The sequence below is a fragment of the Amphiura filiformis genome, chromosome 11 (genome assembly GCF_039555335.1).
Source record: "Amphiura filiformis chromosome 11, Afil_fr2py, whole genome shotgun sequence".
Lineage (NCBI taxonomy): Eukaryota > Metazoa > Echinodermata > Ophiuroidea > Amphilepidida > Amphiuridae > Amphiura > Amphiura filiformis.
In genome coordinates, this window is record NC_092638.1 from 55975638 (window position 1) to 56003205 (window position 27568).

General features: G+C 36.8%; 1 protein-coding gene across 1 annotated transcript; it reads left to right on the top strand.

Moving 5' to 3' along the window:
• The first annotated feature begins 2284 nt into the window (after positions 1 to 2284).
• On the top strand, positions 2285 to 26544 carry LOC140164051 (uncharacterized). Its single transcript, XM_072187314.1, has 15 exons — positions 2285 to 2431; positions 6896 to 6956; positions 7819 to 7989; positions 14792 to 14955; positions 15234 to 15408; positions 15628 to 15675; positions 16310 to 16494; positions 17354 to 17410; positions 17729 to 17825; positions 20966 to 21082; positions 23230 to 23385; positions 23906 to 24052; positions 24880 to 24948; positions 25649 to 25717; positions 26399 to 26544. The coding sequence occupies exons 1-15, from the start codon at positions 2291 to 2293 to the stop codon at positions 26461 to 26463; spliced, it is 1722 nt and encodes a 573-aa protein (XP_072043415.1). The 5' UTR covers positions 2285 to 2290; the 3' UTR covers positions 26464 to 26544.
• The last annotated feature ends 1024 nt before the right edge of the window (positions 26545 to 27568 follow it).

Below are 27568 nucleotides of genomic sequence, written 5' to 3' on the forward strand. Positions count from 1 at the left end.
TCTGGCCAGATAACTCAGATATTTATGGATTGGAAGGAAAATGCTATCAATGAAATAATTAATATATTAAACATACATTTTCTTTTTTTCAACGATGAAAATCCGTTCACAAATAAAGTTTATATAAGCCACTAGGAATTTTATTGCCATTTGGTGACACAGGAAAAACAATTGGACATTAATTAAAAGTGATTTTGAATGCGTTGGGTGTCAATCTGGACTGAAAAAATTCATTCGGCAAATTTCATTGATTACAGCAAATTTCATCTGGGAACAACAAACCTATCCAGCACATTTCATATCTGCTTTTAAGCAGATAGAGCTTGTTTATATATACTTGAAGAGTTTAAAAACTCTTCAAGTATATATAAACAAGCTCATCTCTATCTTCTTCTGAAAATAGGCACATCTTGAAGGTCATCACAAGAAAGCCATGCATATGCAAAATGAACAAATTCCTATTACCATATCAATTTGTAAGCACTCTTTAGCAAAGTCATAGTTCATTGAATTTACAAACTTTGCAAATTTAGATGTGGTAGGCCTAATCACAAACTACCCATCACCACTGGAAGGCATCAAGATATCCCCACAGAAGAACGCTTGTGTCCTTTATGCATCAAGTGGGGTGACGAATTTCACTATCTTATTGAGTGCCCATCGATGTCTAATGAAATATAACTATTTGACAGCACAATTCAGGCATACATCATTAAACGTGTTAACGATAATTTTTTGCATCTCTTTTGAACACTCAACAAGATAGTGAAATGGTCAATCTGGCCAGATAACATTAACACTCTGTGAATATTTATGGATGAAACTAAGGAAAATGCTATCAATGAAATAATCATCATAATATATTAAACATACATTTTGTTTTGTCATCGAGAAAATCCGTTCACAAATAAAGTTTTAGGACCTATAATATTTGACATTAACCTCTACTTTTGCACAATTGCTCTATGAAAAAGGAAATAAAATTGTACCCCTGCGCTGTCAACAATTAGAGCTTGGAAATGTGCCCCTAATTCAACAATAATCATTGTAATTGGTGTAGATTAGTGGCTTTGGTTTTTGGACAAGAAATATAATCAATAGATTCAGAAAATAAAGATTGGATTGAGTAATCAGTCTTTTTGATTATAATATAAACTATACATTGTGAAATATATTTTAGATAAAATGCCTACTTTTAAGGGATTGCAGGAGCAATATGTTATTTCAGCTTTAGCCATTTCATTAAAAAACTGTAGTGTAAAGCCGGGTGTAAAGACAGCAAAGGCAAAAAGACAGAAGTTTGGAGTTATGAATGAAAGAGTTGACATAAGTGAAGAAGTTAAATTGTATGGACATGATATGGGTGTAAGCGCAACTGTTGAAGGTCAGGTCAAGGTCAACCGAGGTGAATTGAGTACAGATTGTCAGATTGTGGATCACAATTCTGCACCAAAATTGTTAAAGGTCATTTGAGATCGACTAAGTATATATTATTGTTGGACAACACTGGTCAAGCGCATGTTAACTGAGCATTGATAGTCGGATTGTCATAAAACGTGGTGCATGTAATCAAAATTAAGCGTCAGGTCATGTCATTGTCAACAGTTACTAATAATAGATAGTTGGGTTGTCATGACACTTGGTTGGTATGATCACCCTTGAGCAGCAAATATTCTTAAGGTTGTCTGAATAATAGATTGTTGGATTGTTGTGAAACTCGGAGGATATGTGATTTCCATCAAGCCCTTTGTTACAAGTATGAATTAAATGTAGACCTATTTAGCACACATATTTTTCAATTCAGCTTTCAACATGAAACAGTGTTTTGAGATTTTGAGCAACTGTTGTTTATTTTTCTATTATAGGGTTGTTAATTTGCTGCTCGTTGTTTAAAATGCCGATTTGGCGGTAAATCAGCATTTTTTTAAACAACTCTGTTTAAATTGAACATTTTGCCTTTTCATTTGTTGTTGTTTAAAACAATCAAGCGCCGATTTTTTCATTCAAGTTGTTCAACTCTGTTTAGGCCTACTTTTCTGAACAACATTTTTTTAAACAGCGAAATGTTAAACAGTGCTACTACGGTGTAGGTCCTAGTGCATAGGTGCCGGGTACGGCCGGGAATTTCCCTATAATACCACGAACTTGAGGTTTAACTTGAGGTGAACCAAATTGCTCCCAAAGGACACCAAGTTGTTTATACCGTACACAATTTTTGGAAGTTTACCGGAACTAAGGTATTGGCAGTAAGTGGCGTGCTCAAACCATGCAGAGAGTTAAACGTGAAAACATGTCTTTCGATCAAGTTAAGCGTCTGCCTTATTTAGTGCATTGTCTTTGTTGGTTTTGGACCATATTGGCGGAGAATGAGAGTAGAAAAATGGTGCTACCATTTATCAACGATGCAGACGTTTCAAATTGCTCGTGGGTGGTGAGTATTATCAATTAAATTGTCGCAAGCATACCTCGAAAATACCATGCAAGCTCATGCAGGATGAGTATGTATCTCACAGTATCTGTATCTGTCATGTCATCTGTGTTCTAATATATGTGGTTTGTGTGAATACTGCACATCGCTTCCAAGTGGAACTAGAGCTACTGTGGCTCACGAGCGACGAATATCAGGCGATGGCTTCTGATTGACCTCATTTGACCTTTGGCCTTGGTAAACTCTGGTTGACTACTCATGCTCTCTCAAATCAAGGATTATTTGCATCACATTTAAGCCCAATCAGGCCCATTTCAACATTGGACCTTTCCTGACCTTTTGACCTCGGATGACCTTTACGGTTTCCCCCAAGTGTCAAGGATCATTTTCCGCAAGTTACAGCCTGATCGGGGCAACTTCAAATTTGACCTGACCTTTGACCTCGGATGACCTTTGCGGTTTCATACTTTCCAAGTGTCAGGGATCATTTTCCACGAGTTGCAGCCCAATCGGAGCAACTTTGACTTTGACCTGACCTTTTACCTCAGATGCCCTTTGCGGTTTCATATTCTTAGGGAACAACCCAAAAGTTCGATGAAGCCCTATAAACCAAAGTCCTTTCGTTAAAGGGCTAACCCCCTCCCCCTCCCTCTAACGTAAGTGTCAAATATCGAAAATTCCAACCCGTATTCATACGATACAGGGCCGTCGCTATGGGGAATAGGGTTGAAGAGCGGGTGCGACAAGGCTAGAATAATGATCACGTTTATGGGAGAAGCAACTTATTTTATTTTAAGATATTTTTCTTCATACTTTTGGCACGAAAAAAATATTAGGACACAAAGTGTGGTATAGCTGGATTAGCTGCTTTAAACAATGAACTTGCGGGCTGCACTCTATATTCAGAAAATAAAATAAATTCTGTACTTCAGAAAATATTAAAATTTTAAAATTATATATTAAATCCTTAAAAAAAGATTAACTTTGACCGATGTTTAGACTGGTTTTTTTACAAACGTAATCGGTCTATTTGACCCCTCCCTCCCTAACGAAAGAACTTTCGTTTATAGGACTTCATCGGACTGTTGGGTTGTTCACTTAAGTGCCGAGGATTGTTTTCCTCGAGTTAGAGCCCGATCAGAACAACTTTAAATGTGACCTAACCTTTGAATTTAGATGACCTTTGCAGTTTCTTACTCCCTAAGTGTCAGGAATCATTTTCCCCGAGTTATGCCCAATCGGAGTAGCATGACATTTAAAAGTGACCTTTGACCTTTGACATTTATGGTTTCATACCTGCCAAGTGTCAGGGATTGTTTTCCCCGAGTTATGGACCAATCGGAGCAACTTCAAATTTGACCTGACCTTTGACCTCGGATGATCTTTGCGGTTTCATACTCCCCAAGTACCGGGAATTGTTTTCTCTGAGTTACAGCCGCATCGGAGCAACTTTAAATTTGACCCAACCTTTGACCTGGGCAAAGTTTAATCACAACTTAATCACTCCAACCCCCCCCCCGCCCCCATCCCCACAGGTCATACTGCCCTTTTGCACTTTCCCCAATCACCGACCGAAATTGCAGGGTCCCGATCAATTTTCATAAATGCATCATGGGAAAGCATGATTTTCACAGGAAATAAAAAGAGACAAAACAAATGTCTTATGTTATAAAACCTCAATCATATCAAATTTGTGTAAGTTACTTGGCTCCAAAATAGCTGCATGCATGCGTGCCCAATGATAGCTGCTTTATACGATTTTACAAAACGATTTTCACAAAATGACCCTTATTGATCCGAGCCTTACATGAACTTTGACCCAAGCTGTTTACACCATACATAAAGCTTGGGCCAGCCGCCGCGGTTCTTCTGACCTAGTTTGGTGGTTATACCATATATATTTAAAGGAGAAGCATTTGAAATTTTTTCACAAAATGACCCCTGCATGACCTTTGATCTCTATCTGTGTGTAACTTTTATTAAGCTTGGGTCAGTGTTTCTTATGGTCGAAATCGGCGCAAGCGTCTGGCACTAGTAGCATTATCTGTTCTGCTAAAGAAAGCTTAAAGAAGATGGAAGAAAGATTTTGGCGCTTCACAGTATATAAGTTTGTAAAGTTACACCACCTGATATAACCATAACAAGACGAACACGTACAGGAACTGGTGTATTTAATATTATTTTTAACAATTCCAAGAAGTTGGTTTCCTGGTGTGCCTTAGTAATTACACACAATGTTTGATCACAGCTGAAAATGAAATTTATGTACGTCTATTATTTTGTCGTGCCCTCTCTGCTACTCAACTGATAGATCAGAGGTCACACACTTAACGTTGCCAACATGAATTTGATAAGTACATGGAAGTATGCATGTGTCTTTTTTCACGGCAGTGAAATGATGCCACTTGCACTCACATCTCATATGCACAGTTCACTCCCTTACATATCCTGTGTCTGGAATAGCTATATAGCCCACCAACCCTGTGGTTTAAGAGGCTAGGAAATATTTCCTAATATCTCATACCCTAGTTTGTATGCCTTTATCTAATCTTGCCCCACATGCCAACTTACTATTTAGCCCTTAAACCCGGCAAAGAGTCTGTTAAGTGTAGGAATTTTTAGCCTTTTTTATCAACATGTTTGCAATTGGCTTATGGCCATCACATGCTGACAATACACATAACTGATTGGTTAATCAAAACTAGCAGGTCATGGTCAGGCCTAATCACAAAGTAAACATATCATCTGTATAGAAAACTATGCAGCAGGCGATTTACTTCAGAAAAAGTTCAATATAACTACATTACACAAAACTAAGTCCATTATCTATAGTTAAGGGGTACTACACCCCTGGCCAATTTTGTGCCTATTTTTGCATTTTTCTCAAAAGTTATAGCACATTGGTGACAAGTAAGATATGTATATTATAGGGGCAAGGACTACAACTACTGTACTGAAAATTCAGCCACTCAAAGCAAGTAGTTATTGATTTATTGATCAAATATTGGTTTTCCCTCATTTTTGACTGTAACTCCACAACTGATGTCTGTGCTGAAATAAAATTTACAGTGCAGTAGTTGTAGACCTTGCCTCTATAATATACATATCTTACTTGTCCCCAATGCGCTATAATTTGTGAGAAAAATGTAAAAATAGGCACAAAATTGGGCAGGGGTGTAGTACCCCCTTAATTGAATGTTTATTGGCTCTTGTAATAACCCATGTGTATAAACCTGTATAATATTGGTGTTCATATCCCTGACCCTGACAAAAGCTAGCAAGAGCAAATGGCTGTATAATTTGTTTACTTTAGTGATAAGGCATCTTGCATACAATTTTCGTCGTAGTTTTTTTGTTTCCTGTAGGTGGTTTAATCAAAATTCCTTTAAAAAAGGAATGGGGCGCCCAATGTGAGCTTGGTCGTGATGTGGTGAATTTCATGGTGTTTAGATTTGGTATTATTATCTCTTGCAAACCCGGTGACACCTCATTATAGAAATCAGACCTTTCGATAGGTTGTAAGAGGGGATCGCTTTTTCCAGGCCCCAATTTGGCCATATATAAAGAAAGTTTTGCTACTTTGCAACGCAATAAAAACCTAAATGCAAAATGAGATCCTGTAGGTGGCTCCCGAGGGGGCTTAAAAAACTAAATGAAAAATGAGGTTTTTAAAAAATATTGTTTTCCAGAGTCAAGACGCAGGTATCATTATTAAGCCTCATATCACTTATTTATTGTCGAATAAGTGCAGAGTAGGTTAGATATGAATATTAAATGTTAGACCAAAGTAGCTCAAAGTACATGTACTATACACCTGATCCGCGAACTTGTCTTTTTTAAAGACAAATCCTTGATAGAAGCTACTTTGAGCCATTATTGTTTACTATAGTGGCACAGATCTCTTTATGACCCCCATTCAACAATTTGAACTCAAGTTGAGAAGTATTTGTATTCAAAACATTAAGGTGAAGGGAGGTTTTTTGGCAAGCCAAAAGAGAGGGGCAAGCATTTTTTGGCAGGTCGAAGGTGGGGGGAAGCGATTTTTGGCACAGATATTTTGGGCACCGTTTCTATATTAGCATACGCCCTAACTGAATGTGTCAATGTTGGGAACACGCCCGGGCAACAGCTGCTCGCTGCACTCGCATTATTATGATAAAATAATAGACTAACAATTTGGGTTTTAAATTGGGGTTCTCCAAAATCTTTCATGTGTAAGGGGGGGGGGGCAAAGATTATTGTCACGTCAAAAAAGGGGGGCGAGCATGTAAATACGTTGACTCAGTGAAACAGTGATAGTAATTTATTAGATACATGTATCTACACAATTCTATCACGAATGACGCAATAGTTGGATTTTTGGGAAATGCTTTTTTAAAGATAAAGTTTTCAACATATGTACCATAACTATTTCACTAGGGTCTGTTTTTGTTTGTTTGTTTGTTTATTTGTTTGTTTGTTTTTTAGTTTTCCGATATCGGTGGATCTCAACAAAAGATACAACCCTGCCACGCCTTATCTTATGTCGGTATGTAAAATTATAGATTTATATAATTATACTAATTATCTACGGGCTTATTTTCAAGCTTTTTCTTCTTCTTAGATTATTAGGGGGTGTTCATAAATACTTTGGTGAGGGGCGGGGCGAAATGTTTTGGGTCTTCAAAAGGGGGGACCAGCAAAGTTTGACTCATTAAAGAAGGGGAGGTGGGAGGGTTCAAAAAGTTTTAACCAATATTGATGAAAAAATTATCGCGCTTTGCGCGCATTTAACTATAATTGCGAATTATGAAAGTCTGTTTTAATACCAAAATCGACCTTTAATTTTAACCAAATGCAAAATGTTTCGCACTCCGCGCACATTATACATTAGTAAAGGATAATGCATTACCCTTCATGACCAGGGGAACTTTTCGAAACATTTTGCAGGGGTCAGGTCAAAGGTCGTCTTTCATTATCTGGACATCTGTAAGCGGTATGGGGCTCAAACTTGATGACCTCAAACCTCGTGACCAGAAGAACATTTTGGATCATTTTGCAGGGGTCGGGTCAAAGGTCATCTGGGGTGTAATCTGAGATTTGCATTATCTGGATATCTGTAATTGCACATGGCTCAAACTCTATGACAACAAACCTCATGACCAGGGGAGCAATTTGGAAGATCTTGTAGGGGTCAGTACGTAGGTCATCTGGAGATAAATCTTAGAATTGTGTTATCTGGACTTTCTGTAAGAGGTACGGGGCTCAAAGTCGGTGACAACAAACCTCATGACCAGGGGGATATTTTTGGAACATTTTGCTGGGGTCAGATACCTCCAAAACACCAACACGCCCCAGCTAGGTTTATGGTCTATGACCACCATTTGCAACTAGTTGTTTTTTGTTCATAGATACAGATACATGCCCCCATCGCATACCAGACGCTACTACAGTTGACGATAGAGCAGCCTCAGTGGATGATCTCAAATTAACAGAAATTACCAAATATTTACAGTTTGATGATCCTCGGCGCAATGGGAATTATACATGTATACATATCTCATATGTAATCGATACACACGGTGAGTATTGAGATGATCACGAGTTTACCCCAGCAAACACAAGAATGTTTTTTTCAAAACGTTTTAATAACATTTAAACGTCGTGTTATATAAAGGTCATGAAAATGTTTTTGAAATGTTATTTAGCATCATGCATTTCTATTTCTGCACCTGCTACCTGGCTCGAGAGATGCTTCAAAATCCTTCGGTCCAGCGTGCCAGAACTTCAACCTCGGCCTCTTCTACGGTCCACCCGAAGTCCAGCCTTGATATGTCTCTGTGGATGACGCCTTTCCATGAAGTCTGTGGACGACCAGGTTTGAAGATACTCTGTCACCAGAAGACATGAAACCTGTCACTAGGGAAGAAGACTAGTGATATCCCCAGACCTCACACCACGGAAAAGAGAAATTAGTCGCAGACTCAGAGCTGAACTGAAAGCTAGAAAAGACGATGGTAAATAGGTAGTGGCGGGAAAATAGTTCGTGGCCAAACAAGAAGACATACCAGCCACGAGGGAGCTGCTGTGGAGAAGTAGATCCGTACAGATTGTAGAAGAGTTACTGCACCCCACCCGCGCAGACGCCAAGCGAGCCTTCTGCAAGCAGTAGGGATTAACACAAGCAGAGACCAGAAGTGTTCTAAACAGCACGATGCACAGTTTCACCACACACTGCTACTACCACAAGAAACAATATTAAGCAAGCTGCAAGTGAACAATCAGCAGGAAGTAAGGGATCAAATCAAAACTCGGCCGCCGGTTGAACTGCGTTCCATTGTTTAGAACAATAGAAACCGGATCCAACCGGACGGAACCGCCCGGAACCGGCGGTCAACCGGCGGTGAATTGGATAGAAGGACAAGTCAGGACAGGAGAAACACATAATGCAACAGTAATCTATACGATATTGCAAGACTAAATCTAACGCAACATGTAGATTTTTCAACCAGGTACAGACAAGGGCAACGACCTTCGACCCTGGACCTGATTTCCACCAAGGAAGACTTTATTTTTTTTATTATTTTTTTTTTTTCTCCGGCAAATCAAATTTTCATTCCTTAAACATATTACATATCTAACTCTACCGGGTTTTTAATACAACACAAAACAACAACAATACAAAACAAATAGACAGAACAATTTATCACAGCACAATTCTCAAATATAATAGTGTAGACAAAAGTCATCGCATGCATTAATTAAATAGGCCCCTCCAAACCTGCCATTTACGTTGATATATTTGGTAATTTAAGTCTTTTAAATAAATAAATCTTTCCAGAAAGTGATAATTTTCAATTTCTTTTTGAAGAGGTAAAAGGAGAGTGACGAATTTTGACATCTTCTTCTATAAATATAAAATTTGGTTAAGATAATAATCAAATTTACAGCATGATTACTCTTTTTAATGTCTGTTCCAAAAAGAATATGGTTTTGATTTAAGGTAACAGGAATACCACCTTTTTGTAAAAACCAGGTTTGTAGCTGAACCCAAATTGGTTTCACCTTTTTACATTCTGTGAAGATATGCTTAATTGTTTCAGATTCCTCATTACAAAATGTGCACAAATTGTTATTTCTTTGGTTGATTTTATACATGAAGGTATTGGTGGTTAAGATTCTATTTAGAATTCTATACTGAAACCACCGCAATTTTACGTCTATTGTGCATTTAAAAGGTATCAAACAGTGCATCTTCCATTCATCATCTTGAAAAGGGAAACCCAATTTTTCGCTCCAATTTTGTTTTGCTTTTGGAACCTTTATATTCATTAGTTGATTACAAAGTGATTTGCAACCTTTTTTATCCTGAAGGATCAGACTCAATGAAAAGGAATAAAAGGTTTTGGGATCGGGTACATTTGAATATTTGCCTGGAATATATGCTTAAAATTGCTTTTAATTGCACGAAGTACACCATTATATTCTAAAGGATTCATTTTCAAATCATATCTAGCTTCAATTTCATTCAAGAAAAGAAAACGACTACTATCGGCATGAACCAGATCCGAAATGAAACAAATTCCCGATGTGCGCCATTTCTTGTAATTAATTTCTTTTCCACCAATTTTGAATAGCTCGTTGTCCCACAAACATGATTTTAAAACGTCATCAAGTTTTTGAGGAGTATGATTCTTTTTATATGGGACCACGATAAAAGAACCTCTTTCCAGAAAATATTTTGTATCCTTTTCGCAACTGTTAAAGTATGATTTGCTCCTTTTTCCAGATCATCAATGTTCATGCCGGTAAGTTTATTAAAAACATCAATCCTTTTTCATCAATATTACCATTTGCAATTCGTCTGATCCAAGTACTTTTAAGTGCTTCAAAAAACAAATCTACTTTTACCAATCTTAAACCACCATCAGAGTAATCATTTGACAATTGATCTCTACTTATTTTATCTCTCTTTCCCCTCCAAATAAAATCATAAAATTGCTTTTGCAGGGCCTTGATAAATTCTTTAGATGGATTTGGTATAGAAAGAACAAGGTGGTTAAACTTTGGCATCAAAATAGATTTAACAACAGTTATTCTTCCCAATACAGTTATATTTCTTTTAGACCAGTGTTTTATTAAACCTGTCACCGACTCCATAATTTTTTCGTAGTTAATCTCTGGCATGTCCATTAAATTTGTTGAAAAATCAACACCCAGAACAGAAAATTTACCATTTTTCACCCAATTCAATTTTTTGTTTGTTAGTTCGGGGTTTGAATTTTTACCTCGAAGTGAACCGATGTAAACAACATTGGTTTTGTCTTCATTTATTTTCAAACCGGATAATCTCTCAAACAAATCCAAAGTATTCAATGTTTGTACCAAACTCTCATCGCTTCCATTTAAAATAACTGTGGAATCATCAGCATATTGAGAAATTTTACAATGAACATTTTCGACTTCAATACCAGTAATATAATTATTTTTTCTAATAAGGCTGCCCAAAATCTCCGCACAGATTAAAAAGATGTACGGGGATAAAGGGTCACCCTGTCTACAGCCTCGACCCAAATTAAATTGTTTTGAAGCGTTGCCATTTACCAGAACTGAAGATTGACTATTGTTGTAGAAGAGTTTAATCCATTTTTTAAAAGAAGTTCCAAAATTGAGAAAATCTAATGTTTTAAATATAAATTTGTGAGAAACAGAATCAAAAGCCTTTTCAAAATCTATTAAGAGTAACATACCTGGCTTGTCGTGTAACTCGGTATACAGAATTAAATCATAAAGTAACCTTATATTTTCCCCAATATACCGCCCCTTCATAAAGCCTTTTTGGTCATCATTTATTAAATTCGGTAGGATATGTTTCAATCGTTCAGCAATACATGAAGAAGCCAATTTATAAGTTATATTTAAGAGACTAATTGGGCGCCAATTTTTTAAAAACTGTTTTGCTTTATTTCCTTTTGGAAGGAGTGTAATAATTCCCAATCTCTGTGTCACTGACAGCTCCCCTGATTCATAAGCGTAATTAAGAGAACGTAATAGAAACCCACCTAGATCTTGAAAAAAGAACTTCCAAAATTCAGAAGTGAAACCATCGGAACCAGGACTTTTGTTATTTGGCATTTTTTTAATAGCAAATAATAGCTCTTGATAAGTCAGACGCCCCTCAAGTTTTTGGAGCTGATCATCAGTTAACAGCGGAAAATCTGATCTAGATAAATGTTGCTCAAATTCCTCCAAATTTAAATCATTATCTTTAGATGCATATAATGTTGAATAAAACTTCAGAATTTCTTCCATTATTTGTTCTTGATTATTTATATTATCACCGTTTGGGTTTTGTAAGTGGGCAATTGCCTTATTAACATGATTTCTTTTTCTAAGTTCAGAAAATACTTTGACGGTTTTTCTCCGTGTTCTACCCATCTTGCTTTTGATCTCATCATAACTCCCTCCATTTTTTCCCTTCTTATTTCTTCTAACTCCAACTTTTTGGTATCAATATTTTCAAGAACAACAGGATCATTTGACCTAGCGAGCTCTTCTTCTAACTTATTTATATCATTTTCTAGTGACTTTTCCTTGCTTTTTTCCCTTTTATTCCTTTCTGAAGCATATTTAATTGTTTCCCCTAATTTCCATAAGTAATACTTCCATAAATAATTGATCATTTATAGTCAGCTCAAGTTCACTTGGGGAATTTGACTTATACTATTTAAGTTATACGGTGAAGCAGCATATTGAATTTTAACTTCCTTAATTTTTTCTTTTACCCTAGCCGAAAACTCGAGATCTCTTAACAGTAAATTGTTAAATTTCCAAAATCCTTTTCCATATTTGATAGATGACATGTCAAGCGAAAGACTAGTAAGAGAGTGATCTGTTCGATATCCAGGTTCAATCCCTGAATTTAAATAATAAGTTGTAAGCTCTTCTGATATAAGAAAAAAGTCCAGTCTGGATTGTTTTAAAGGGGTTGGCTGACGCCAGGTGTATCTACGAATATTTTGATTGTGAAGTCTCCATGGATCTATCAGTCCAAAATGATCTTTCATATCCAAAACTACTTTTCTCGCTTTTGGGTTATTTATTCGAATATAATTTGAGGTATCCAGTTTTGGATCCTGAACCAAATTCCAATCTCCACACAAAATGCAGTGTGCATTATTTATTTCTTCTACATGTCTTTTAATTTCATTATAAAAATCCGGTTTATCTTCATTTGGACCATAAATCGAAAAGAGTGTCACACGAATATCATTAATAGATATATCTACAGCTAACCAATTTCCTTCTTCGTCTGCACGAGTGTTGTGGACTTTATAATCTAATTTATTGCTAAGAAAAATGGCTACTCCTCTTGCATTGGAGGTAAAAAAACAAAAAAAAGCTTCACCACCCCATTCTGCTTTTACCATACATTCAATATTTTTATCAAAGTGAACGTCTTGCAAACAAACAATTGAAGCGGATTTACTACGTATATAATCTAAAACATCCCTCCTTTTTTGTTTACCATTTAAACCCCGACAATTCATTGATATAATCTTAACATCATTAACCGTACCCATACTTACTAATTATCAATGGTATTAATATTGTTTGCAGACTACGAATATAATGTAAAACATCCTTCCTCTTTTGTTTACCATTTAAACCCCGACAGTTCATTGACAAAATCTTAACATCATTAACCGTATACCCATAATTACAAATTATCATATTCAAACTCGTATTTAATACTATTTGTACAGTCTTATCTCTAAGCATGCAAAGATATATCATGAAAAGTTGACACCTATCAAAACAGAATATGCAAAAGGAAGACTTTATGATTGAGAACCTTTCTATGCAAGCGACAATTGGTAAAAGTGACCATGTGGGTCGTATGTGGGCTTTAACGCTTGTAGCTCAAGCAGATCCACCAGAGAGAAAGCACAAGGAGGGAAGCCAACCTACAACAAAGAAAATTACGAAGCAATGAAGCAAATGTTTAATGACATGGACTAGCAACATGAATTGGAAGACAATGGGTGTGAGGAAGCTTGGCAAACACTATAAAGGGTGTTTACAATAAAGATGTCCACGATCATGTTCCGTTCAAGAAGATAAAGAAGAAATACAACCAAGAAAGCAATCCAAACAAAATACAAAATTTATCTGTATATTATGAGATACAAGAAATCAGACAACGGTGCATTACATAGCAGAGGATGATTTAAGCACTTCCCACCACGCCACTGTGTTGACTTGCGGTTAGCACAGCTGTGTGAGTGAACATGACACGACTGCTCGCACATAGCAATGACGGCCATGGTTAAATTTGAATTTGGACTGATATATTTACAATAAAAACGCATTCACAATGCTGGTCGATTTCACATTTTATGTTACCTACAGAAGGTGTGAATTATCCTTCATGCATACATCACTTTAGATCTGAAATCGACCAACTAATAATGACACACGCACAATTCTTAAACAACATCTTTTGCACAGAGTTCAATGGGATTTGAAAAGTAAAGTGGCAGTTGTCACTCTGGTGATAACACGTTTGCAGTGCATGATGGGGCTTCCTTAAATCATCCTCTGATTACATAGTAACGGATGTCAATTCCAGGGTGTATTACATAGTGACGGATGTCGAACCCAGGGTGCATTACATAGTGACGGATATTTATCGCAAATTTATCAAAAAATGAGCATCGGTATGAAAAACGTTAAGTAGGTCAATTGTATTGGGCATAAACTTGTCATTAATGTTCAGCAATTCTTGTGCCTATTAACATGATTAATAGTAAAGAATTTCTGACAGAGGGCACGCAACAGTCTCAATACGTAATGCTAACGCATCACAAGCAGATGTCAAGAGCGGTGTTCCACAAGGATTGATGCTGGGGCCGCCCCTGTTAATTCTCTATATAAATGACTTGCCCCAACATGTTGAGTCCAGTTTCCAACTGATTGCAGATGGTGCAAACTGAGATGTTCACCTCCGTCAGCTCGCCAGATGATGCAGCTAAGTATGAAGGAATAACCGGATATGGGAACCAACAATCCTAAACATGACTACATTTTGGGAAACCAAAGAAGATATTGATCAAGAAAGACCTGGGGTATATGGCCTAAATAGTTTGAGCCATACTGTCATGACTATGTTACTAGTATTATTCCTTGTTAAAAATCATTTAATTTCAAATAATGGCCTAAATAATTTGAGCCATACTGTCATGACTATGTTACTAGTATTATTGCTTGCTAAAAATCATTTAATTTCAAACTGCAATTTGCAATGTGCTTTATAGGTCTAGACACAAACTTTATTCTTAATTAAACCTGATACTACTTGTTTTAATTTTATTCATATATCAGATGCACGACTAGTACAAGCAGTCCAGATTTCTCTACATAGTATGGATATTATATTTGATCAGGGTGAGCATTTGTGTCAGGTTCATGATTATAGAAACGGGTCTACCAGTAGTCTTACATATTCATCGGTCACAAGTCATTGTGGGAGAGAAGTCGAAACAGATGTGAGTTCATCTTTTTTTTATATATTGCACTTATAATATTTTATACCGTACGCAGGGGGGAGATGCGGGGTGCGGCATACAAAAAGTCCCAAAATATCACAATTTGCGAGCGTAGCAAGCAAAAAAATCAGGATTTTAACGATTGTTTGGTCAAAAAAAGGTCCAAATTTAACATAGTCCATCCGGGACAACAGAAAAAAAACCAAAAACCTGTACTTCATGCTTTGTTTGTTTTTAGTTCGTGTTTATTTATATTTCGACTGTTTGTTTATCTTCAGGCGCTTTGCAGGAATGCCAGGAAGGTTTTCATCCATGATAAGTTTTGTGGTGTTGTACCTGGCGCGCAATATGACGTAAGCGTGAGGACGTTGCCTGCGGATTACAACGGAAGCAGAGGTTATGATACCAAGCTAACCATAAGGTATCCAACTCATGCGGAGAACGCAAGTCAGAGTAAGTCACGTCACTTTGGTTGCCTGGGGGGGGGGGCTTCATAAAATATTTTACTGGGATGTAATGTGCCCAATAGGCCTATGTAAGCCAATACGATCACTCAATATACCTGTAGCCTACTTTCACCGGAAGAACAAACAAACAGTGCAGAACCAGAATTCACTGTTAATAATACCGGATCATTTGCATTTATTTATTTAAATTTAATTCTTTGTCCAGATTGTGATGGCAAACCTGGAGACATCAGGTGTCAAAAAAACAAACAAGGTAAGTTGAATAGACCATTGTGGAAAAAACCGAAAGTCTTTGCAGTTTAAACGTACGTCAGGCTGATGAAGGATCTCATACCACCAAATCAAAGTCCCATAAAGATATGTACTAAATTTGCCTTAAGAAAACGTCATTTTTTCTTCACAGGAGCGACTTGGTTCTTATAGTCATGATAGCGATAGCTGTGATGGTTGAAATCAGCACTTGCCTGGGAAATTATTATTATTATTTACGACTGGCCCTCAGAAGTCTATGATGTCCGTGAATTATTAACATACAAAATGATGCCAGTGTTTATGTATAGAAAACAAAAGAAAGGGGCTGTTTAAGATCATTAAAAATTACTCAATCTCTCCCTGTTGTACACTTAAAACAATCCAAATTTAGCCAATATTAGGCAAACTGCTCATTTTCGTTTTCGTTTTCGTTTTCGTTTTCGTTTTCTTTTTCGTTTTCTTTTTCGTTTTCTTTTTCGTTTTCTTTTTCGTTTTCTTTTCGTTTTCTTTCTTTTCTTTTTCTTTTCTTTTTCTTTTCTTTTTCTTTTTCTTTTTCTTTTCTTTTTTTTTCTTTTCTTTTTCTTTTCTTTTTCTTTTCTTCTTCTTCTTCTTCTTCATCTTCTTCTTCCTTTCAGCAAGTTGGAAGAGTGAATTCATCAACGTGCAACAAGATAACTCACAAAGGTCGAATGACGTTGTGAACCTGAATATAACCTTTGACATTGCCCCAGCAGATTATAAATTCGACCAATACAAAGTGCTTGTATATCTTTATAATAATGGAAGGGGTGATTATTATAAAGGTCACACATTTAAATTGGTAAGTATTACTATATATTTTATATACATTTAGGTACACCCACCTCGGGAGGAGTCTTTTAGAGATGAAATATCAAAATCACGGAGCTCTATTTTGGTCAAAGGGGGGTCTTTCCGGGGAACATACCCGTATGGTCATTTGTGTTAAGTGCCCCCTCCCCCCGGACACCCACATCCTCACACTCAGGCTAGACCCTCCCTCGGAATCAGAATCATAGATAGACTAAATGAATAACACCAAACGTTTATTTTGTAAACAGATAATACTCTGTGATGGATGAACACTAAGAAAAATGTTATAAATGAAATAATTAATATATTAAACATACATTTTGTTTGGTCAAAGATGAAAATCCGATCACAAATAAATTTTCAAGACCTATAATATTTGACATTAAACTCTACTTTTGCACAATAGTCCTAGCAATCAACACAGAAAATAGACGGGGGGTATCTCCTTGGTTGAAGATAAATGGGGATGTGGCACGGTTTTGGAGTACCTTTTCAGCGATTTTGGTATATCGATTGGTGGGTTTCCAGTGAAGACCAATGCGCCCAATTTGGCGCATTTTGACCAAAGTGCCCTTAGGGCAAATTTGGGTGATTGCATGGGTGCTTTTGTTGAAAATTGGTATACTGATGGGTAGCAATAGAGAATGTCAGCATCCGAAAGTCTGCGTGGCACATCTCCGAACAAAGTTTTTTATGACCCCCCCTCCCGATTATAGGTATAGGGCCTATATACACATTTTGAAACGGGTTAACATTATGACATCTTAAAATCTTATTATTAATCTGTATTTACAATACCAAACAAGTTAATTTGCATAATTCATCTTTTACTGTGTTTTTTTTTCTAGCAAGAAACAACTTGGATCGTCAACGAAGTACGAGTTACTAATTGCTACGTAGTAAGAGTAAGTATTATACAAATTTTACTGCTCGTGAGGGATCTGGTGTAATCTATTGGTCCCCGAAGTGAACTGGATCTGGAGACCGTGGGGCCGAGGCGTAGCCGAGGGGCATAGTCATGGTTTTGAGATCACTTTGGGCTATGCTTTGGGCCTATAATTTTAACCATGCCCCTCATAGCAGTCAATATTTGTATATTATTATTATCATTATTATTATTATTATTATTATTATTGTTATTATTACTATTATTATTATTATTATTATTATTATTATTATTATTATTATTATTATTATTATTATTATTATTATTATTATTATAGATATTGCCAAATCCTCAAGCTGGCATATGTACAATTGGCATTGACAAAAGGAACACTAGATGTGATTCTACATGGGGAGAGCCTTTTTGTCCAAAAGGTCAGTATGTACAAACATTGCCTCATTTCAAATATATAGTTTTAGTTTTGGTTTTGGTTTTGGTCACGTGGTTTCCTATTGTCCTGCCTAACCACTTGAATCATAAGATATCGAACTCATTGTTTCTACCTTTTGTTTAAAACCGAACATTTGTGTCAGTCAGTTTCGGTTTTGGTTTCAGTTTCTTATAAGTGGAGTGGATCGTAAAATTATTTGATTTGAAGTTACCTACTCTAAGTATACAAAAGAAATGTTTAAATTTCGCAGTGCAATATTCACGAGCAGAGAAGTCGAACAAAGCAGTCTACATTTGAAAGCATTGATTTCGTTTGAAAGCATTGACTTGAGACTACGAATTAGCCTAAGCTGATTTCACTGTGAAAATATATAGACCATCGAAATATTTCCACAGACATTACAATAGGCACTTGACAGATTATGACTTCAGTGTTATAAACACTATTATACACAACTCTATTTATGTGCATGTCGCATGGCGGAAGATCAATATCATAGAAAGCTGGTTTAAACTAACTTTTATTCAATTTATTTATTGGAGAATAGAGAGAGAGAGAGAGATAGAAGAGATCGCCAGGGAAAGAGGGTATGTGTGTGTGAGGGGGGGGTAAGGGTAAGGGAGAAAGAGAAACAGAGGGAGAGAGCATTGGAAGTGGGAAGGGAAGGAGGGAGAGGGGGCTCAAGAGTGGAGTGGAATAATAGGGAAGAGTCGATATCGAGTGTGGGGGGGGGAGGAGGAGGTTATATATAGGTGGCGGAGGGAACATAGGTAAGAGGTATGGGTTGTGCTTTCCGGGGAATAATCTAATTCATAATCAAATCATCTACATCATCATGCATCGTTTATATTTCAGACAAATAAACAAAACACCCCCACCCCACCCCTCAATATATGCACATGATGTCTATGCATAACTTATCAAACGAATCTCGGAACTCGGGTGTAATTTTATGGTGTCATGGAAGTGTGCCACATACGGCAGAGAGCATCAAAAGTCGTCCGCGTTGATAGATATCGATAATGAAAATGTTAGCACAATAGGCTATTATATACGTATGGTTATAGGCCATTATACTTTTGAATATTTTTTTTTTATGTATGAAGGGCACTTTTCCCATAGGGTTCGTGCCTGGAGTTTCATTTTATGCAAGTGAAAGGGGTTTTCTTATTATATTCATTATCATCATTATGATCATATCGTTATGAGTTTCAGCGTCAAGTATAAGCCAAAGAGGTCGGCATACAGGATTCGTAACCATGGTAACGGTGCAACACGGCACGGTCGACACAGATCATCGTGAAAACATTGATATGCTGCCCTCTGGAGTTAAAGAATTGATCCCCTGTTCGCTAATTCAAACTAACTCATGCATAACATGAATTTAACCAAAGATCGAATCCGGATTCGGCAGTCTGTCAAACTCAAGGCGATATTAATATTGATGATTACCCAACTCATTTTAAACCCCTTGTGTTTTTAACCGGGGGGCACTCCAACTTTGGAGGTGACGCGTTTGTAGGGCTGTTAAGACCCCCCTTTTCAGCATCGCTGTCACCCAAAGACCCCATATTTTTTTACGAACACATGTTCTGTCACAAGAAGACCCCCTATTTTACAATTTGATATGTCACCCAAAGACCATTACAAGTTCAATTTGAACAGCAACTTTCATTTATAACTGATTTTGTTACTTACCTTGAAAAAACAAAGAAATTTGAAGCCATTTAGAACTAGAAATTCGATTTTCTAGGTTTCTGTGGTACTGTTTCGGTTCTCACCGAAAGAATCCATTTAAAAAAAGGTCATGTTCTCACCCAATGACCCCATATTTTTTACATTTTGCTCTCACCTAATGCCAAAAATCATACTCTCACCCAATGACCCCATATTCTTTACATTTTTCTCTCACCGAATGCCCCTTAGTGCGAAAGTGCCAGCCCTACACCTATATCCATTTCAAATTGAAATGCCCCGGGGTTTTTAACTGTCTTCCGGACCATAACCCCCGGCCTCCGTATATAGGTATCCTATGAGTTTGCCTTTGAATATTATTTGACAACCTAAAAACTTCTCTGGCGCATCTTTGACTGCACTCATAGAAATGACTTGTTTTAAGTCGTTGCGTCAACTTTTTAAGTTACTGGTACTTATTGTTTTGAGTTATTCCAACTTGGTACTTTGTTACTTAATTCACGTAATTGGATCATTTTCTGCACAATTAGCAGTATTCAAATATTTATTTTTGTAATCAGTGCAAAATTTTGTATACTATAGCACACCTCTAGAAAATATTATTATGCTAACCTAGTTTCATTTTCTGAGTTGTAACAACTCAATAAAGTAAGTGCAAATGAGTGCGACCAACATAATGATATCGAGTCAGCGTTACTCAAAATTGTACGCGTTGGCATTACTCGGAAAGTTGACGCAACGACTTACATCAACTTACTGAGTAATGCCAACGAACAATTTCTATGAGTGTGGACATCGTCAGAACATCCTGAAAAGACAATATAACAAGGAACTACGCCATTTCTTATTGAAATAGTTTTGCCCTTAATTAGTTTCAGTTGGAGATTTATGGATTGTATTATATCCCAGATCTCGTTCATAAATATTTGATGTTTCTGTAATGCTTAGTGTTGATTTCATCTTGTCGGGATTCATCAACTAAATAAATCAAATGAAAGAATTTGTCACCTAATTACGAAAACTAAAACGCCTTGACCATTTTGGTTTCTGGGGAAGTGGGAACCAATTACATGTTACATCTTATTATTCATTTTAAAACATCTCAGCTCGTTGGGAGAGAACGTGTAGCTAGAGATACATGTTCCATTTGAAAATACCGTAAAAACTCGATAGGTAGCATATGTGCTTACTAGCGAGCGCTTTTGAAACATGCAAACATGAAGAGCTCCATCTACAATAAAGGGTTTTGAGCAAATCATAATTACATACGAACGAGTTATAAACCTGCCAATTTGTGTCTCAACCCCATTAGCTCAGTTGGTAAAGCGCAGGACTTTGGTAGAATATCATGTTTTCAAAAGCACTCGATAGTAAGCACATATGCTAACTATCGAGTTTTTACGGTATGTCCTTTATGCCTTTTTTCAGTACACCCTTGTACAAGGCATCCCTGTAGCAGCCATGGACGCTGTGAAAGTCTTGATGGGGAGAATCATACGTGCATCTGTGATTCTGGTTATCATCCATACAACAACACATGTTTGCGTAAGTTGCAAGATATTATTCTGACACATACTAGTATATCGAAGTTTTAAGTTTAAGAAGGCCCTGTCTGCAATAGCTGCTAGGTGACATATGTAAAATACAGAAATGGTCAAATGTATATAGGGCAGTTATTGCAGATAGGTCTCTCGATCATTATTGGCAAAAGAGTAAAGTATTATATGCAGATCTTTTAGCCAATTTTTAATTACTTATAACGCTCGGGATTGCTAATAAGAGGTTTATTAATAATTACTGTCAGTGGCACTTAAACACTGCCCGGCGGATCTTAAGGATTTGGTAGCTCACAGCATCTTGCGAATGGTAGTGAGCTTTGGCAAAAATTTCATTGATCATTTTATAGCGAGTGTGTAGAAGAATTCAAATTATCACAGATATACTTTTGTAGGTCATGTTGTTTTTGAGTTATGTTGTAAAGAGGGCTGAAACAACAACACTTTTGTAAAACGTACATAACTCATTAACAGCAATAAATCAAGTACGTTTTCAAAGTATATGATTTGTAGACTTTTGCAAAAAAATTAAGTGTTATTTTTCAATAATATATCGATTTAGATAACAAATGACATAACATTTTGAGCGCTGTGATCATTTGAAATGACTATTGTATGTGTGTATGTATGTATGTATGTATGTATTAGGGACACACCTGAATGTATTAGGAATGCACACATATGTATTAGGAAATACCCCGGAGTGTTGATCGGAAAAGATTTTTAAATTAAAAGTGTTCACATCCCAGCAAACACAAAACGTTTTCGACATCATTCGCAAAAGGTTATAAAAGGTTGTCAGAAAACGTTTAAATGTCGGGTTATATAAAGGGTACATTAATGGTATAAAACGTTTTCATTACATTAAATAATATTTGTTGGTAATTTACTGCACAGCAAACACAAATGTTTTACAGAAAAGATTTAAATATCGGGTTATATAAAGGGTATAAAAACGTTTTAATTCCATTCCAATAACATTTTTGAAAACTTGGCACAAATCATTCTAAACAGAATGTTATTTTGGGGGTGAAAAAATATTTTGCAAAAAATGTTTGCCCAAAATATTTACAATAACATTTTTAAAATGTTTTCACGACCTTTATATAACCCGACATTTAAATGTTATTAAAACGTTTTGTAAAAAACATTTTAAGAACATTTCTGTGTTTGCTGGGTGCAAATAATTTAACAAAATGTTATTTAAGTGTTGACAAAATATTTGGCCAAAAATATCTGCAAACATAGTTTACAATGACATTTTGAAAACATTTTAAAAATATTGTTGTAGTGTGTTTTCACGCAAAACGTTTTAAAACGATTTCATGACCTTTATATAACCCGACATTTTAATGTTATTAAAACGTTTTTACCTAAACCAAAACCCAAAATATAACTGATTTAAAACGTTTTAAAAATGTTTTTGTGTTTGCTGGGATGCATAATAATAAAAGAACACCTTGCCAAATTACATGCCCACAATATGAGTGCCCAAGTTTTCAGTCGTTTCCACTAATCGGTGATATTCGGGACTGTGCTATTTGTCCGCCACGTTTGAAATTAGCACCCAAACTGGTACGTTATCTGCTTTAGACTCTCTCTACCAGTGGTCTATTACTGCGCCTAGTACCGTGCTATGTTCTGGGCCCTGCAGGGTTGACGAATGAGGGCAGCAGTTTTTTGTTTTGTTTTGTTCTGCACATATCCGAATTTTTGTCAGTTTTTGATTTCAAAACGCACAGTTGTTTGTCAATACGCATGCTTACGACTATCATGTTCTTTCACCACATATATTCAAGAGCAAACCTTATTGGTTTCTTTAGAAACCAAAGATGACGGGAGATATTCATCATTTTCTACCCCCGGTATCCGAAGATCTATCGTCTGAAAATCAATACACGTGTATCGGCGTGCATAGCAGAACACACGTGTATTGATTTAGTTTCCCTGCCTGTACAATATAATTATTTACCAGGCGTTGTCGCTGTGCCCTACAATGTATTTGTTTTTATATGTTTCCGTAAACCTATAACGAAAATGCAAACGTGTATGTTTTTTGTTTAAAAATGTTTGCTATTTTTACTGCAAGATTAAAGTTTTACCCATTAACAATTATTACATTAAATACCTTAACAGAAAATCCTTGTTTGAATGCATTTGGTAATGAGACCGGTTTGTGTGGACCATTCGGAATTTGCCATTTTGAAACCACCGGAAGTGACGCTGCTCAACCAAACCACACCTGTAGCTGCAAACAAGGTTACCAGCCTCATCCTGAGAGAATGTGTGATAGTAAGTGTTATATGACTGTATTGAAAGTTATGCAAAGTCCGTGGGAATGATATGGTTGCGGGAAATTTAAAAGTTAGCCAATATAGCCAGGCAGACAGGACATAACCAGCCAGTACAACAAAATCAATTCGTTAAAACAGTTTGACAGTTTAAAAAAGCGGAAAAAAAGAGCAAACAAGGTGACGTCATTAAATGAGAATTGTAAACACGCTTGATAATCCAAAGAAGGTTTATATTGTTCATAGACCAATACTATGTAATTTGCCAGGGTGGTACTTGGTCCAAAACTGGGTGTAGGTGTGTCGCCAGTGGGTCACCCATTATAGTATACACCGGGAGTATACAAATTGTAGAAATTATGACCCATTCATATACTTAACTCCACAAATATCAACCCATTGTTGTCTTACTAAACTCGACCCATTTTCATAGTAGCACCAGAGAAAACGGACCCGTTCCTCGATAACTATATATAAACCCCTGGCTAAAAACCGGTCCTCTTATTTTGTGTTGACTATAGAGGGCGTCGATTATCGAAGTGCGAACCTAACTGCACCCAACGTAAAAGAAAAACATGCTGCTGTTATATATCTTGTCATTGGAGGAAGCCTACTTGGGGTTCTACTTGTGGCTGTATTTGTACTAGGAATGTATTACAAGTACAAAGGTATATTCTCTGTTCATAATAATTAATGTGACCGTCCCCCACAAATGGGCTGTAATGTCGCATTTTCATTTTTTGAGATATTATTGGACAGCAAACATCTGCCTCTGGAATTGGGGTCATGTTATAAAAAAAAAACACATACTGAATTTGGGCCTACCATGACAATGAGATTGATAATTTCCCTTACATAATCATAATGGGCAAAAAAAAGGGCTTCCGTTTACTATACAAAACAATTTTAAAGGAGTTAGATTTAGAGTTTGATGTTTGAATTGGTGCGTGGGTGTGTGTGTGTTAGATATTCTGTTTTTAACTGCTTGTACTAGTGGCGTAGCCAGTGGGGGGGTCACGGTGCTTGGATGTGACTCTTCCCATGCGCGTATTTTTGGAGGGGGCTTTGGGGGCGTCAGCCCTCCGGGGTAAAAGCAGGGGCGGCAAAAAAGAAATTGCGGCGGCTGAGAAAGGCGGCAAAAAGTATTATTAAGGAAAAAAAGGCGGAAAATTTTAACAAATTGTGAAAAAATGGAACTATACATCAAATTTTTTTGCTTTTAGGTCACGAGCGCCTATAATCCTTTTCGTTTTATTTTGTTTTTCTCTTCACTTTCTCAAACCATCGAAAACAAAGTGGGTCAACCTTGTATATAAAAACTAAATCTAATTGTTCCATTTGTCTTGTTAATAGACCCGACTTGAAAAGATTGCTATTATAATCGTACGCGTAGTTTAAGCTTAATGTTTAATATCAACACCTCAGTATTCTTGCTATTTTGTTTATCAAGATCCGAATTTCTAACGTTAAATTTGTTCTCTCTTTCAACTTGCAGCTCACATACAACATAATGCTAATAATATAGATAAGGCAGAGGGTGAAGCCAGCGTCAACTTTCCCCAAGGTATTTTAGCCATATCTAAACATAGGCCCTAACTGCCAAAATGAGAGTCGTTTAAAATGGATATCGACACTTCAAGCCATGTTATTCCATAAGAAATAACCTTATTCTTTTCAATGTTAGTTTTCACTCTCAGAAATGTCCCCTTTAAATTTTGAGCCGAACAAATGAGGCAAAACAAATTAAATCGCTATTTAATTTCAGCGCCTATGTCGACAATGCCTATCACTCCGTTGGACTGCGGTCGGTCCTGCTGACGTGTTATGACCATCCTATAGACACTGAGTACGTACAGTGTTGTGAACATCGCGTATGCGTTCGACTAAAATTTCGATCGTATGAATAAAACAACGGGACGTGTTGTTTTATTAAAAATCTCGGGTTGTGTCACAAATACAGCACCTAAAGCCTTGACTTTTCAAGGGTACGTAGTACAAGGAACTTATACGATGTCCTCATTCACAAACTGATACTAGGCCTATCTGTCTATCTGGCGAGCGGTCCGAATTTTGAGCCATACAAGTTTACGTGGTGAACTAAAGGGTACGTTAGTTTACTCAAATACATTACAATCGTGTAAATCTGAATTTTGAAAACATTGGGGTGCCCTCCTCAACAAATGTTACAATATGTCTCTTGATATCGATATCCGAATTTCTAACGTTAAATTTTGCCTCTATTTTTATTATTAATGTTATTGTAGCTCCCATGCATCATAATGCTGATAATAGAGATAATGCAAAGGATGAAGCCAGCGTTAACCAACCCGAAGGTAATTTTCAACCATATCTAAACATAGGCCTATAGGACTAATAGCCAAATGAGAGTCGTCATCAGTGGCGGCGCCCGGTCAAAACAAGAAATAGCGGAGTTATCCACATTTTGTGGGGCACATAATACCCCAAATTTAGGCATTTGTTTTAATTCACCCCTCCCACACACACCCATGCAATCCCCCCTCGAAATAAAAATATTTTGTTGACAAATCTCCCTTCTGTTGGTGGTGGGATAGCAAGGACTTTGCAGTTGGCTGTGTTGACAAGATGGGCCCAGGCCCAGGGCCCCAAACAATTTCGGGACCCCGAAATTTCCCCCTGCATCATTCGTTTTTAGCCCGCAATAGACCTATGCCATGTTTTCGGCCAAAATATGGTAAATTTTTAACCTTAATCCTAATGGCCTTAACAAGATGCCCGGGGCAAGATGAGCCAAAATTTGGGCGCCAAAGTTCGACACCTGCATTTAGCATGTTTAGAGTGAGGCACGAATTATTATATGAATGTGATAACTGCCAAGGAAAGTACATCTGCCTCTGGATTTGGGGTTATGTTATATAGTCTAGATAAGATTGCAAAACGATTAATTTTTTCCCTTATACATAATGGGAAAATGTACTTTAATAGTTATTTCAAAAGACGGGCTGTAATGCTGTGCTCAACTTTCTTTTTCACAGACATGCTATCGCCAGACGAATCCACTCTCCAGGATCTCTCAATTTTTTTGAGTCCGATAATCTAAGCAACTATTCATTTCAATTCGACCAATTCTACTTCGACTCTATACCTGCAAATAGAATGCAAGGTGTTCACAGATCACATGAGTGTAGGGGAGAGTGGGGTAAGTTGAGCCAGGGGGTAAGTTGAGCCAGGGGGTAAGTTGAGCCACCCCCTCTAGACAGAAAATTAAAAACTTATCTTACTTTGCAGTTCCACTTATTTGTATATGTGTACATCCACATCAAAACGATGCACTTGTCGGATGCTACATGTGTCTCATTTCACATAATAGCTCGGAATGCCGAACAGACTCAATTCAAGTGGAGGTCACTTCAAATCATTCCCAAGTGACATGGTTAAGGAATGTTCCCTGTATTCCTAAACCATGTGACTTGGGGATAATTTGAAGTGACCTCCACTTGAAATGAGTCTGGTATTCATTCCTAGCTATTATGTGAAATGAGACACATGTAGCAGCCGACAAGTGCATCCTTTTGATATGGATGTACACATATGACATAACAGAGGCTTCTCAAGTGTAATATGGAATCACTTGCACATAGGGTAAGAAAGCTACATTAGAAAGTTCATTTTTTGCACTTTTGTTGAACTTTTGGCAAAAACCACTTTTTTTTCATGTTTCACCCAGAAAGAAAAAGGCTAAAATGATAGCATTTTGGGTATTGAGGATGTGATATATGAACACTATTTTAGAAAACGATTTACAACTGTAAAAAGTTTTAGTCAGGCGGGAGGCTTGGTTGTTGACAAAAAGGTCATATGTGGTAAGTTGAGCCACAGGCCATGGGGCAAGTTGAGCATTGGAAAAACCTGCAGAAATTTCCCAAATTTCTTTATTCAAAGGAAAATCTTGTCAGAAATTACTTGTATGCAATATTTAGATCAAACTACTTCCATATCAAACTATTTTTCGAAATAAGTACCTGAAAACAACAATTAAAAAAAAAGGCAAAATTGAATTTCACAGCTATGGCATATATACTGTGCATTTCTATGGTGGCTCAACTTGCCCCCGCGACTGGCTCAACTTACCCCACCGTTGGGGTAAGTTGAGCCAATTTGCTAAATGATTTTTGGCGTCTCACTGTGAAAAAGTGCAATATATT

Excerpts from the sequence above, each read along its gene's own strand:
- LOC140164051 (XM_072187314.1), top strand. The coding sequence starts at position 2,291 with ATGTCTTTCGATCAAGTTAAGCGTCTGCCTTATTTAGTGCATTGTCTT. Across the intron at positions 17,411-17,728 it reads CTAATTGCTACGTAGTAAGA|ATATTGCCAAATCCTCAAGC; the intron begins GTAAGTATTATA and ends TTATTATTATAG. Across the intron at positions 17,826-20,965 it reads AGAGCCTTTTTGTCCAAAAG|TACACCCTTGTACAAGGCAT; the intron begins GTCAGTATGTAC and ends GCCTTTTTTCAG.